General features: G+C 41.3%; 1 protein-coding gene across 6 annotated transcripts in view; it reads right to left on the reverse strand.

Annotated features, from left to right (window-relative positions):
• MACROD2 (mono-ADP ribosylhydrolase 2) overlaps window positions 1–13,120 on the reverse strand; it is a 2,991,260-nt gene that overhangs the window by 1,891,535 nt on the left and 1,086,605 nt on the right. For all 6 annotated transcript variants that reach the window (XM_069768762.1, XM_069768759.1, XM_069768757.1 and 3 more), the window contains exon 5: window positions 553–669. In XM_069768762.1, the coding sequence (XP_069624863.1) occupies window positions 553–669 (117 nt within the window). The remainder of the gene's footprint in view (window positions 1–552; window positions 670–13,120) is intronic.

The following is a 13,120-nucleotide window of genomic DNA, read 5'->3' on the forward strand; positions in this document are numbered from 1 at the left end:
CATCTACCTAATGAGGTTTTTACCTTGATCCTGATCAATTTATTAGGTGATAGGATTAATGCGATGGATTTCTTTCAACCATAGAATTACAAAATGGTTTAAAAAGTCCTCAGCAAAGTGAAAACTTCCAAATCCAACCATATCCATTTTCTTTCTTTCCTAAAGTAACATTTCTATAAGCTACTTAGCTACAAGATTTCTCAAATATTAAGACTAAGTGCATATAATATGATCAATAATTCCCAGCACGTCTCATCTTGCTGCTGCCATATTAAAGACGAGCACGCCAAGCAGAGAAGCCTTTCTGGTTGATCCATTTATGACCTTTGTTAGATACTTGTCTTGCGGTTGGAATAAGGATGTGAATCTTTCAGCAGCGCCCCTATAGTGCCGCAGATTGTGCTTGCGTTGCTGCCTTTTCAATTTCTAGCTGTAATTGAGCTGCTACATACAAACGGATCTCGCTGTAATGTGCCTTGTAGGAAATTCCCATCACATTTAGCAATGCACTCATAAAATCTCATGGTTTAAGAAGAAGTTCCCGTGACTTACATTTCGCTGGCAGTTCATAACCACAAGTGATTTTTGCTTTACCAGTCTCACAACCTCGTAGTGTACGACATTCAGCGCTGAGAAACGGCCCGGAAGCTCTATGTATACAGCCGTCCACTAAAAGACAAGGACATTCAATTATTAGCACTCATGACACAAAATCATCCAATTTATTTATACATCAAATATATTTTTCAAATGTTTACACAATAAAATGCTGATATGCTGCCTCCCTACGGCAGGAGGAAATTTTTCAGGGATTCAGATCAGCGGCCATAGATTACGGTCGTGGCCGATGGACAGGGTCCGGTGAATCGATTCGCCCTAACTGTAATCTACAGTCCTTAATAGGAATATGATTAATGTTCGCCGTGAAATGAAAATTTGCAAATTGGAGTCATGGTATTCTGTGTACCAGCTTAAAAATAAAAATAAATATATCTCTCTCATTCTATCAATCTGTCTAGATATTTTTTTTTACCAATAGGGATTTTAAAAAGTGTCCTACTTTTATGGACTGCCCGGTATTTTATGTACGGATGGCAATCCTGGCCAGTATTTGCCTATTACAGTGGGAGTGACTACTGGGCTACCGCTGCGGGCAGCATTCGTGTTATCAATAGCCAATAAGCTCATACAACTTACCGTGTCTGGGAGTGTTTATGACTTACCCCACCCACACCCCTGATCCTCTCTCAGAGCAACTCACTCCTACTGAGAATGCCTCCAATCAACCCCAGAACTCCCACTTTTGGGTGGGATTTACGTAAGCCCACTCCCCAGGAGTTCCGGGGCAGTTGGCAAATATTACACACACCATGTGCTGCTGAGCATCTCTATAAGCAATAATTTATGGAATTTTAGGCTGTTCAATTGTTCAAGAAAGTTGGGTGGTATTATTCAGGCTCTTTTAGGTAATATTGATTAAAAGGGACTCAAGTTTGAATAGTTGTTCTCTGCTGACTAAATCCCGCCACTTGTTGCTCCGCGACAGGGCCAATCATTTAAATACACATTCCCAACCTGCTTGTTTTCCCTCCGTTTCCACCTCTCCCTTTTCTATGAGTGACAGCTCTGGCTTCATAGGACCAGAGAAGGCTGCAGATATGTGGAAACCAAGCAGGTGAGAAGGTGCACATAAATGTTTGGCCCGCTGTGAACTACCGAGCACCTGTACTTGATTTGAACAGTCATTCTCTGCTGACTAGAGTCCATTTTAGTATTCACTTTTGTCTTTGAGTAGATAGAGTTTGAGAACTGTGAGTACCTATGTCCTGTATAGACAATGGCACAGATTTCTTAAAGATTTTATGCCAGAAAACACTTTTAAAAGCTGCAAAATTTTGTGCAATGCGGAGATATGCAAAGAAATTGGCAATTTTTGATGTACTCAGCATGGAGCAGCTGGACCAAAACGATCTAAGTTGGAGAGAAGTCGGCCAGGGACAAGACATGATGAGGTTGCACTGCCTGTCAAATTCAGCAAAACGGATAACATCTCTTACTCCAGAAATTCTCCCGAGTAGAATTTCTGGTGGCATGCACAAAGGAGCATGTCACTGAAGATGCACCAAATTCATTAAGTGGCGTACGCCTCTCAATGAAGGGCTCGTTGGAATACAATGTGCCAAATTTATCAAGACTTGCATGTGCAATGGCAGTGATAATGCATTTCCTCCTATGTCTTTCTCTTATTGTTATATTTGGGTAGACAACCCCATGTGCATGTCCTGGATTTAACTTCCGGCAGATACGAATCATTATGTTAAGCCGGACAGCCACAGACAGCTACCAAGACAAAAGCCATGGAGGAAATCTAAATAAAAATGCTCTGGAACAGAAAGACCCTTTGCTAGATTGAAATGTGTACCACTTTATTAATAGTCTTGGGTAATTTTCTGAAAATCAAATAATTGAAAGCCACAGAGTGGATCCTTTCATTGATCCCAAAATAATACCATGAAATTAATTGCAACAGTTTGTTAGAAATTATCTAAGATTTAGTTCAAAGATATTGTAATCCCTGTGCCAGGATAGAGTTAGCACAAAGCCCCGCTTGCTATGAACAGAGCACATAGGATTACATTAAAGACGCGTAGTTTAGGCCATTAAAATGATAACTGAGCAATTACAATTATACTAAACTTTTTGATGTATTGCCAATTATGAGGGGATCACAACGAGTTAAGAGAATAGCTTGTGCTCGTTCATGCAAAGCCTTGGTTAATAGTATCAGTTGTATACTATTTTTATCCATTCAGCCTGGAAGACATTTTTTTCCTCAGGTCTAAGTCTATATGCATTAGTGTTTTTGTCCGATGGCATCTTTTGAGCAGTGTCCTGTGATATGATATCACTCAACCCTGGCCCTAACAGGAATGTCACACCATATCAAAATGCCTCGTCAGTGTACACATTGAAAGTAGACAGCCTGTGATCTCTGCCCATGAAATTCTCTCGGAGTGATATAGACACATGTGCTAATCTAAATATTACTGGGAATTCACTCATTCCCAAGTGCCAACAAATGTCTGGGATCACCACTATTGTTTAGGGTCTGGCAGAGTCACACATGATCATACATAATTCATCCATTAACCGAAACAATGTAAAACATCACAGAGAACTAAACAGTATCCACAATCTGGGGCCATTTGTTCCCTTTGTGGCTTTACACTTCAGTCTTGGGATGAGGTCATTAGTTGATCATTACTGACTGCATATGTCTACTTTAAAATCTGTCTTAACAAAAGTGCCCATAAATATAAATTTCAATTCAAAGTTTCAGTCATGATTTTTACAAGTGTGAGCCTTAGTTTCCATGGGAGAGAAGAAAGAGGTGTCTGCCAGATGCCTATTCTGGTCTCCCCAAAGAAGAAACAAACTCTTGGCCTAAATGTAATAACTGGATTATAGCCTTCTCCAGTAAGGTAAGAAAACGCTCTCTATTACCAACAATTGAGGTAGCTAATGACCTAACAGATCTTGTGACATGACCATTTCAGATACCCATAAACGACTGTTTCGGGAACTTGCCCCTCAGCAGTGCAGAGAAGGTTTTGGCAGGATCAATTAAATCCCTTGACACAGCTTAGTAAAGGGAATAATGGTCCCCACAATGACAAGGAGCAATTCATGAAACAGCTGTCTGTAGATGGGTGTCTGGCTTGACTAATATTCCTAATTATGCTGTGAGTTTTATTAAAGTGTTATACATTGATAATCTAAGCAAAAAGCCGGCTCTCGCATCTTCATAAAAAATGGTTTATTCAATCCAAATTTAAAAGCAGTGATAGTAGACAATGGCACAAAAAACTGAAAGGCAAGTGGATAACGCATACAAGCCTCCAAGCAATGCGTTTATGTAATGTGTATTTTGGCTTGGCCAAAATACCATGGAGATAACAAACAGTTTTTTATGAAGACGCGAGTGCTTACTTTTTGCTTAGGTTATGTTACTCCTGCTGAGCATCGGACAGGCCAGCTGATTGGTCTTTTCCTCTGCTTTGTTAAACATTAAGTTTTAGGTATGTTTCCTCCAAAGGTGGTACCAACAAGAGCAAGGTTAATAAACATGTTTCTATATACTCCATGCCAATATGACTCCATATTAAATGAAGATCTAGTCCTGCCACACCCAAAATTTAATCAAAGAAAACAATCGTGGAGGCAGATATCCTTAAGGTCCATTTACAAGGACTAGCTGGAGGCCCGACATGACTGCTGTTCAAGTAAACATTTACTGATCGTTGGCAGTTTACATGCCTGTTTACACAGTCAGGCCAAAGTAGTAATGCGTACTGAGAAATCTATACTAGACTGTTCACTGCACATAGCTTGCCATGGTTCTCGGCTTTGCAAGTCCTGTTTTCAAAAGTTGATGCATCACAGAGAATGACAAGAATGTTTTGCTCACTCATTGGGTGATAGTCAGCCTGTTTGCACTGAAAGAATCGTGAAACGAGTTTTAAAAAATGCTTTTTCAAAATTATTTGCAGTGTAGGTGGAGCTTTAGGATGGAGTCTGCATCTGACAGGGTGAGGCTGCTGAGGGAGTTCTGCATCTGGCAGGGGGAGGTTAGTGAGAGGAGTCTGCATCCGGCAGGGGAAGGCTGATAACGGAAGTGAGGAGAGGCTGCTGAGGGAATTCTGCATCTGGCAGGGGGAGGTTAGTGAGAGGAGTCTGTATCCGGCAGGGGGAGGCTGATAACGGAAGTGAGGAGAGGCTGGTGAGGGAAGTCTGCGTCCAGCAGGAGGAAGCTGCTGACAGGAGTCTGCGTCCTGCGTCTGACAGGGTGAGGAGGCGGCGAAGATGACCAGGGCTAGTCAACGAGGATCAGCAGCATAAATTGCGTTTTAAAAGGGTGCCAAGCTCTGCGGACAGGTAGGAACAAGAGTAGATGGCAAGTAGGGTGATCCTCCTTTATGCTTGACTATTTGATTTTTTTTTCTATCATATCACTTTCTGAGTGCTCGTGTTTTGGGGCATATTTACAATATATTCTAGAATTTATAGGTTTTAATGAATACCAATAAAGAGATTTTTTTGTAGTGTATAATCAGTGAATACATATGCAATAATATACATTGTTTACATTTATTAACCCCCTAACCTCCAATGACCTGCGGTGTCAGTCATTGGATGCCTCCCCCTGTTTGGTGCGGACTCCGGCGATGAGCCCGCACCTATACCAGCACATGACTGCTGATCAGATAAGCTGTCATGTGCTTCTAACAGACGCTGGAGGAATCGTGATTCCTCCACAGATGTTAACATGTTAAATGCCGCTGTCAATGTCTGACGTATTTTGGTATTTGACTTGTCTTCAGACTTATTTGGCATCGCCACGTTCAGAATTACCAGATCCATCAATATATAAAAAGAATGAATTTGATCGATAAACGGCGTAACGCGAAAAAAAAAATAAAAAACTGCAAAATTACTTTTTTTTTAGTCGCTGCAATACTGCATTAATATGCAATAATGGGCGATAAAAAGATCACATCTACACCAAGGTAGTATCAATAAAAACATCAGATCATCGTGCAAAATTTTAACCCTCAGCCAGCCCCAGATCACGAAAAATGGAGATGTTACGAGTCTCGGAAAATGGCAATTTGTTTTTTTTCTCTATTGACAAACTTGGGATTTTTTTTTCACCACTTAAATAAAAAAGAAACTATATATGTTTGGTATCTACGAACTTGTAATGACCTGGAGAATCATAATGGCAGGTAAGTTTAAGCATTTGATGAACATGGTAATAAAAAAAAAAAAAACAATTGTAGAATTCCACTTTTTTTGCAATTTCATCGCACTTTGATTTTTTCCCCATTTTCCAGTACACTATTTGGTAAAACCAATCATGTCATTCAAAAGTACAACTTGTCCCGCAAAAACAAGCCCTCACACGGTCATATTGATGGAAAAATAAAAAGCGGGTATATATGATTGGGAAAAGTATAATTATTGGAAGGAAGAAATTGGTCTGCGCTCACACTGCAGTGCATGGACTGGGCGCCGATCTCCCAGCCCACATCCTCAAACATGCTGTGAGGCTGCTGAGTTCAAGTCAGGAGACCCACGGGCCACGGCCAGTCCATGCACTGCAGTCCGAGTGCAAACGGATATCCACCGACAGCTTCCATAAATGTGCAGAAAACTGAATACAATAATCTGCAATCAGATACACAGATTATAAAAAAGTCACAATCTGCTTACAATTTTTTTTAAAAATGTATGTGACTCATTCCCTTAAAGAAAAAAATACCTAAAAAGATTATTGAGTATTTTATCAAATGTTTAATAGGTTAGAGTAGAGTAGGGCCAAAAGAGTCTACCTTGCCGTGGTAATGGCTTAAAAATTCTTTTGGCCAGAACAAAAGCTGATGACTATGTATGTGATCTTGGAACTGTTAATGTGTGATTGTTGAGGACATGGTGCAGAAGTGGAGTTTTTCCAAGAGTGGGCAGTGTGACTGTGGAAGATTCGAGGGGTGGAAACGGAGCTGCGGCTGGAGCCTGGGCGAAGTCAAGGGGGCTCAAAAATTTTGACAGTATGGTGCCCTCAAATTCCTAGTGGCAGCCCTGCCTATACAACCCACAATCTAAGAATTGACCAGTAATATTCTTGTCCCATACAATTTCAAAGATATATTCACACACAGTAGTGCAAAATTCTGAAAATTATTGTACTCCACAAACCCTTAAAAAAATAGACAAAGAAAGTTTTGTAACAGTGTGAGTTTATGAAATATGGCGTACACAATGAAAAAAACAAAATCAAGTTTACATGCTCCTTACAAGGATCTAGTTACTCCTACTGAAATAAACGCCACTGTGTGAATAACATTTTATAAAATCTTTAACACTACAGTGTACCATCTGGCCTCCACGCATGAATACAGCCTGTAAAGTGTTATCTGCGAATTATCCTTGTGTATAGAAGAAAACTCGAACAAACAAAGAGATAATGACTACCAGACGTTTAATAAAATGTCCATGTGTGTTTACAGAAATATAGCGCTCCTTAAGGCTTCTATGCTGTAAACGGTCACTTTCCTTAACCCCTTAAGCCCCGAGGGTGGTTTGCACGTTAATGACCGGGCCAATTTTTACAATTCTGACCACTGTCCCTTTATGAGGTTATAACTCTGGAACGCTTCAACGGATCCCAGTGATTCTGACAATGTTTTCTCGTGACATATTGTACTTCATTTTAGTAGTAACATTTATTCGATATAACTTGCGTTTATTTGTGAAAAAAACGGAAATTTGGCGAAAATTTTGAAAATTTCGCAATTTTCCAACTTTAAATTTTTATGCCCTTAAATCACAGAGATATGTCACGCAAAATACTTAATAAGTAACATTTCCCACATGTCTCCTTTACATCAGCACAATTTTGGAACCAAAATTTTTTTTTGTTAGGGAGTTATAAGGGTTCAAAGTTGACCAGCAATTTCTCATTTTTACAACACCATTTTTTTTTAGGGACCACATCTCATTTGATGTCATTTTGAGGGGTCTATATGATAGAAAATACCCAAGTGTGACACCATTCTAAAAACTGCACCCCTCAAGGTGCTCAAAACCACATTCAAGAAGTTTATTAACCCTTCAGGGGTTTCACAGGAATTTTTGGAATGTTTAAATAAAAATGAATATTTAACTTTTTTTCACACAAAATTTATTTCAGCTCCAATTTGTTTTATTTTACCAAGGGTAACAGGATAAAATGGATGCCAAACATTGTTGTACAATCTGTACTGAGTACGCTGATACCCCATATGTGGGGGTAAACCACTGTTTGGGCGCATGGCAGAGCTCGGAAGGGAAGGAGCGCCATTTGACTTTTAAATGCAAAATTGACAGGAATTGAGATGGGACACCATGTTGCGTTTGGAGAGCCACTGATGTGCCTAAACATTGAAACCCCCCACAAGTGACACCATTTTGGAAAGTAGACACCCTAAGGAACTTATCTAGATGTGTGGTGACCACTTTGACCCACCAATTGCTTCACAGAAGTTTATAATGCAGAGCCGTAAAAATAAAAAATCATATTTTTTCACAAAAATGATCTTTTCGCCCCCAATTTTTTATTTTCCCAAGAGTAAGAGAAGAAATTGAACCTCAAAAATTGTTGGCCAATTTGTCCTGAGTACGCTGATACCCCGTATATGGGTGTAAACCATTGTTTGGGCGTATGGCAGAGCTCGGAAGGGAAGGAGCGCCATTTTACTTTTCAATGCAAAATTGACTGGAATTGAGATGGGATGCCATGTTGCGTTTGGAGAGCCCCTGATGTGCCTAAACATTGAAATCCCCACAAGTGACACCATTTTGGAAAGTAGACCCCTTAAGGAACTTATCTAGAGGTGTGGTGAGCACTTTGACCCAACAAGTGCTTCACAGAAGTTTATAATGCAGAGCCGTAAAAATAAAAAATCATATTTTTTCACAAAAATAATCTTTTCGCCACCAATTTTTTATTTTCCCAAGGGTAAGAGAAGAAATTAGACCACAAAAGTTGTTGTGCAATTTGTCCTGAGTGCGACGATACCCCATATGTGGGGGTAAACCACTGTTTGGGCGCATGGCAGAGCACGGAAGGAAAGGAGCGCCATTTGACTTTTCAATGCAAAATTGACTGGAATTGAGATGGGACGCCATGTTGCGTTTGGAGAGCCCCTGATGTGCCTAAACATTGGAACCCCTCACAAGTGACACCATTTTGAAAAGTAGACCCCTTAAGGAACTTATCTAGATGTGTGGTGAGCACTTTGACCCAACAAGTGCTTCACAGAAGTTTATAATGCAGAGCCGTAAAAATAAAAAATCTTATTTTTTCACAAAAATGATCTTTTCGCCCCCAATTTTTTATTTTCCCAAGGGTAAGAGAAGAAATTAGACCACAAAAGTTGTTGTGCAATTTGTCCTGAGTGCGACGATACCCCATATGTGGGGGTAAACCACTTTTTGGGTGCATAGCAGAGCTCGGAAGGGAAGGAGCGCCATTTGACTTTTCAATGCAAAATTGACTGGAATTAAGTTAGGACGCCATGTTGGTTTGGAGAGCCCCTGATGTGCCTAAACATTAAAAACCCCCACAAGTGACACCATTTTGGAAACTAGACCCTCTAAGGAACTTATCTAGATGTGTTTTGAGAGCTTTGAACCCCCAAGTGTTTCACTACAGTTTATAACGCAGAGCCGTTAAAATAAATTTATTTTTTTTTCGCAAAAATTTTTTAGCCCCCAGTTTTGTATTTTCACAAGGGTAACATAATAAATTGGACCCCAAAAGTTGTTGTCCAATTTGTCCTGAGTACGCTGAAACCCCATATGTGGGGGGGAACCACTGTTTGGGCGCATGGCAGAGCTCGGAAGGGAAGGAGCGCCATTTGGAATGCAGACTTAGATGGATTGGTCTGCAGGAGTCACGTTGCATTTGCAGAGCCCCTGATGTACCCAAACAGTACAAACCCCCCACAAGTGACCCCATATTAGAAACTAGACCTCCCATGGAACTTATCTAGATGTGTTGTGAGAACTTTGAACCCCTAAGTGTTTCACTACAGTTTATAACGCAGACCCGTGAAAATAAAAATTCTTTTTTTTTTTCACAAAAATGATTTTTTAGCCCCCAGCTTTGTATTTTTACAAGGGTAACAGAATAAATTGGACCCCAAAAGTTGTTGTTCAATTTGTCCTGAGTACGCTGATACCCCATATGTGGGGGGGAACCACTGTTTGGGCTCATGGCAGAGCTCGGAAGGGAAGGAGCGCCATTTGGAATGCAGACTTAGATGGATTGGTCTGCAGGCGTCACGTTGCATTTGCAGAGCCCCTGATGTACCCAAACAGTAGAAACCACCCACAAGTGACCCCATATTGGAAACTAGACCTCCCATGGAACTTATCTAGATGTGTTGTGAAAACTTTGAACCCCCAAGTGTTTCACTACAGTTTACAACGCAGAGCCGTGAAAATAAAAATCCTTTTTTTTCCCACAAAAATGATTTTTAGCCCCCCAAATTTTTATTTTCCCAAGGATAACAAGAGAACTTGGACCCAAAAAGTTGTTGTCCAATTTGTCTCGAGTACGCTGATACCCCATATGTTGGGGTAAACCCCTGTTTGGGCGCACGGGAGAGCTCGGAAGTGAAGGAGCACTGTTTTACTTTTTCAATGCAGAATTGGCTGGAATTGAGATCGGACGCCATGTCGCGTTTGGAGAGCCCCTGATGTGTCTAAACAGTGGAAACCCCCCAATTATAAATTAAACCCTAATCCAAACGCACCACTAACCCTAATCCCAACTGTAACCCTAACCACACACCTAACCCAGACACACCCCTAATTCTAATCCCAACCCTAATCCCAACCGTAAATGTAATCCAAACCCTAACCCTAGCCCCAACCCTAACCCTAACCCTAACCCTAACCGGAAAATGGAAATAAATACATTTTTTTTAATTTTATTATTTTTCCCTAAGGCTAGGTTCACATTGCGTTAGGTAAATCCGTTTAGCACTAGCGGATTGCGCTAACACAATGTCTTTTTAGGTGTCGTGTTTAGTGGTCGCGTTAACGTCCCCGCTCTGGAAGATCGGGGATCGGACCTCGGGCGCGCCGCGGACGCTGCAAGCAGCGTCTGAGGCGCGCCACAAAAGAATGGCACCTTGCTAGCGCGAGCCGAAAATGGCACGCTCTAGCGATGCGCTACACCTGAAAATCACATTGCTGTCAATGGTTGTGCTAACGGACCCGTTGCACGGCGTTAATTGTGACATTTTCGCCGTGCAACGCTGTCCGTTAGCGTTAACCCATTAACGCAATGTGAACCTAGCCTAACTAAGGGGGTGATGAAGGGGGGTTTGATTTACTTTTATAGCGAGTTTTTTAGCGGATTTTTATGATTGGCAGCCGTCACACACTAAAAGACGCTTTTTATAGCAAAAAAGTTTTTGCGTCTCCACATTTTGAGACCTATAATTTTTCCATATTTTGGTCCACAGAGTCATGTGAGGTCTTGTTTTTTGCGGGACGAGTTGACGTTTTTATCGGTTACATTTTCGGACACGTGACAGTTTTTGATCGCTTTTTATTCCGATTTTTTTGTGAGGCAGAATGACCAAAAACCAGCTATTCATGAATTTCTTTTGGGGGAGGCGTTTATACCGTTCCGCGTTTGGTAAAATTGATGAAGCAGTTTTATTCTTCGGGTCAGTACGATTACAGCGACACCTCATTTATATCATTTTTTTTATGTTTTGGCGCTTTTATACGATAAAAGCTATTTTATAGAAAAAATAATTATTTTGGCATCGCTTTATTCAGAGGACTATAACTTTTTTATTTTTTTGGTTATGATGCTATATGGCGGCTCGTTTTTTGCGGGACAAGATGACATTTTCAGAGGTAACATGGTTATTTATATCCGTCTTTTTGATCGCGTGTTATTCCACTCTTTGTTCAGCGTTATGATAATAAAGCGTTGTTTTTTGGCTCGTTTTTTTTTTTTTTTTCTTACGGTGTTCACTGAAGGGGTTAACTAGTGGGCCAGTTTTATAGGTCGGGTCGTTACGGACGCGGCGATACTAAATATGTGTACTTTTATTGTTTTTTTGTTTTTTTTTTATGTAAAGAAATGTATTTATGGGAATAATATTTTTTTTTTTCTGCTTTATTTAGGAATTTTTTTTTTATTTTTTTTTTTACAAGTGTGGAAATTTTTTTTTTTACTTTTTCACTTTGTCCCAGGGGGGGACATCACAGATCACCGATCTGACAGTGTGCACAGCACTCTATCAGATCGGTGATCTGACATACAGCCGGGCAGGATTAGAGCTGCAGCTGCAGCCTGATCCTGACCCGGAAGTGCTCCCTGCAGGACCCGGATGCAGCCCGGCGGCCATTTTGGATCCGGGGACTGCAGGGAGAAGACGCTCGGTACACGGTGAGCACATCACCGTGTACCGATCGTCTCAGGGAAGCCCGCAGGGAGCCCCCTCCCTGCGCGATGCTTCCCTGCACCGCCGGCACACCGCGATCATCTTTGATCGCGGTGTGCCGGGGGTTAATGTGCCGGGAGCGGTCCGTGACCGCTCCTGGCACATAGTGCCGGATGTCAGCTGCGATAGGCAGCTGACACCCGGCCGCGATCGGCCGCGCTCCCCCCGTGAGCGCGGCCGATCGCATATGACGTACTATCCCGTCCATGGGAATTAAGTCCCAGGTCACCTGGACGGGATAGTACGTCATATGGGATTAAGGGGTTAAAGCCAGCTTGGATTCAGTGCAGCGTCAACTCGAATAGCAGCGGCTGTGTCTAATAGTGCAGACTCAGCACAGGGCATCTGCTCACTGCTAACCTGAGATACCAGACCACTGTTCTCACAGCTGAATGCTGACATTTCACTGTGATCTTTAAACCCTGCTCTGCTCAAGTGGACAACAATGCACAGATTACAACAATTGCTCCCTAGGTATTTATTCCGCCTCAATTTCATCTCCGCTATTTCACAAAGACTATTCAGAAGGCACCAAGACTGCACATCGCGTATCATAAGGGGAAGTTTAGTGGGGACAGATAGTTTAGAGATTGTCTGGGACACACACACTACATGATTACAGCTTTGGGTGCACTTGGATGTGATATGCCTAAATAACGGATAATTGGCAAAGGAAAGTTTTGAACCACTGCTCTAGATAAAACGGAGCAACGCCAGGTTTACATTTCTGGAATGGGAAAAAAAAGAAAACTAAAGAGATTGTAAGAGGGATGAAAAATCATCCTAGACCTTTATACAAAAATAAAGTTCCAACATGGACCCCACTGGTACTTTCTCAACTGTTATATCCTATTATTGTCATTATGTTATAGTATAGTATAAAATGTATGCCATTACTCTGCAATAATATATTATGCCATGCAATACTCTGCTGTGTCCAGCTAAGTACTGGTGCCAAGTAGTACTATATTGTGCCCTTATAGTTAAGCAGGTTACAACAATAAAGTGGTAACATGCAACTTAGGCTGGGTTCACACTGCGTTCAGTGT

Source organism: Ranitomeya imitator, chromosome 5 (genome assembly GCF_032444005.1).
Source record: "Ranitomeya imitator isolate aRanImi1 chromosome 5, aRanImi1.pri, whole genome shotgun sequence".
Classification (NCBI taxonomy): Eukaryota; Metazoa; Chordata; class Amphibia; order Anura; family Dendrobatidae; genus Ranitomeya; species Ranitomeya imitator.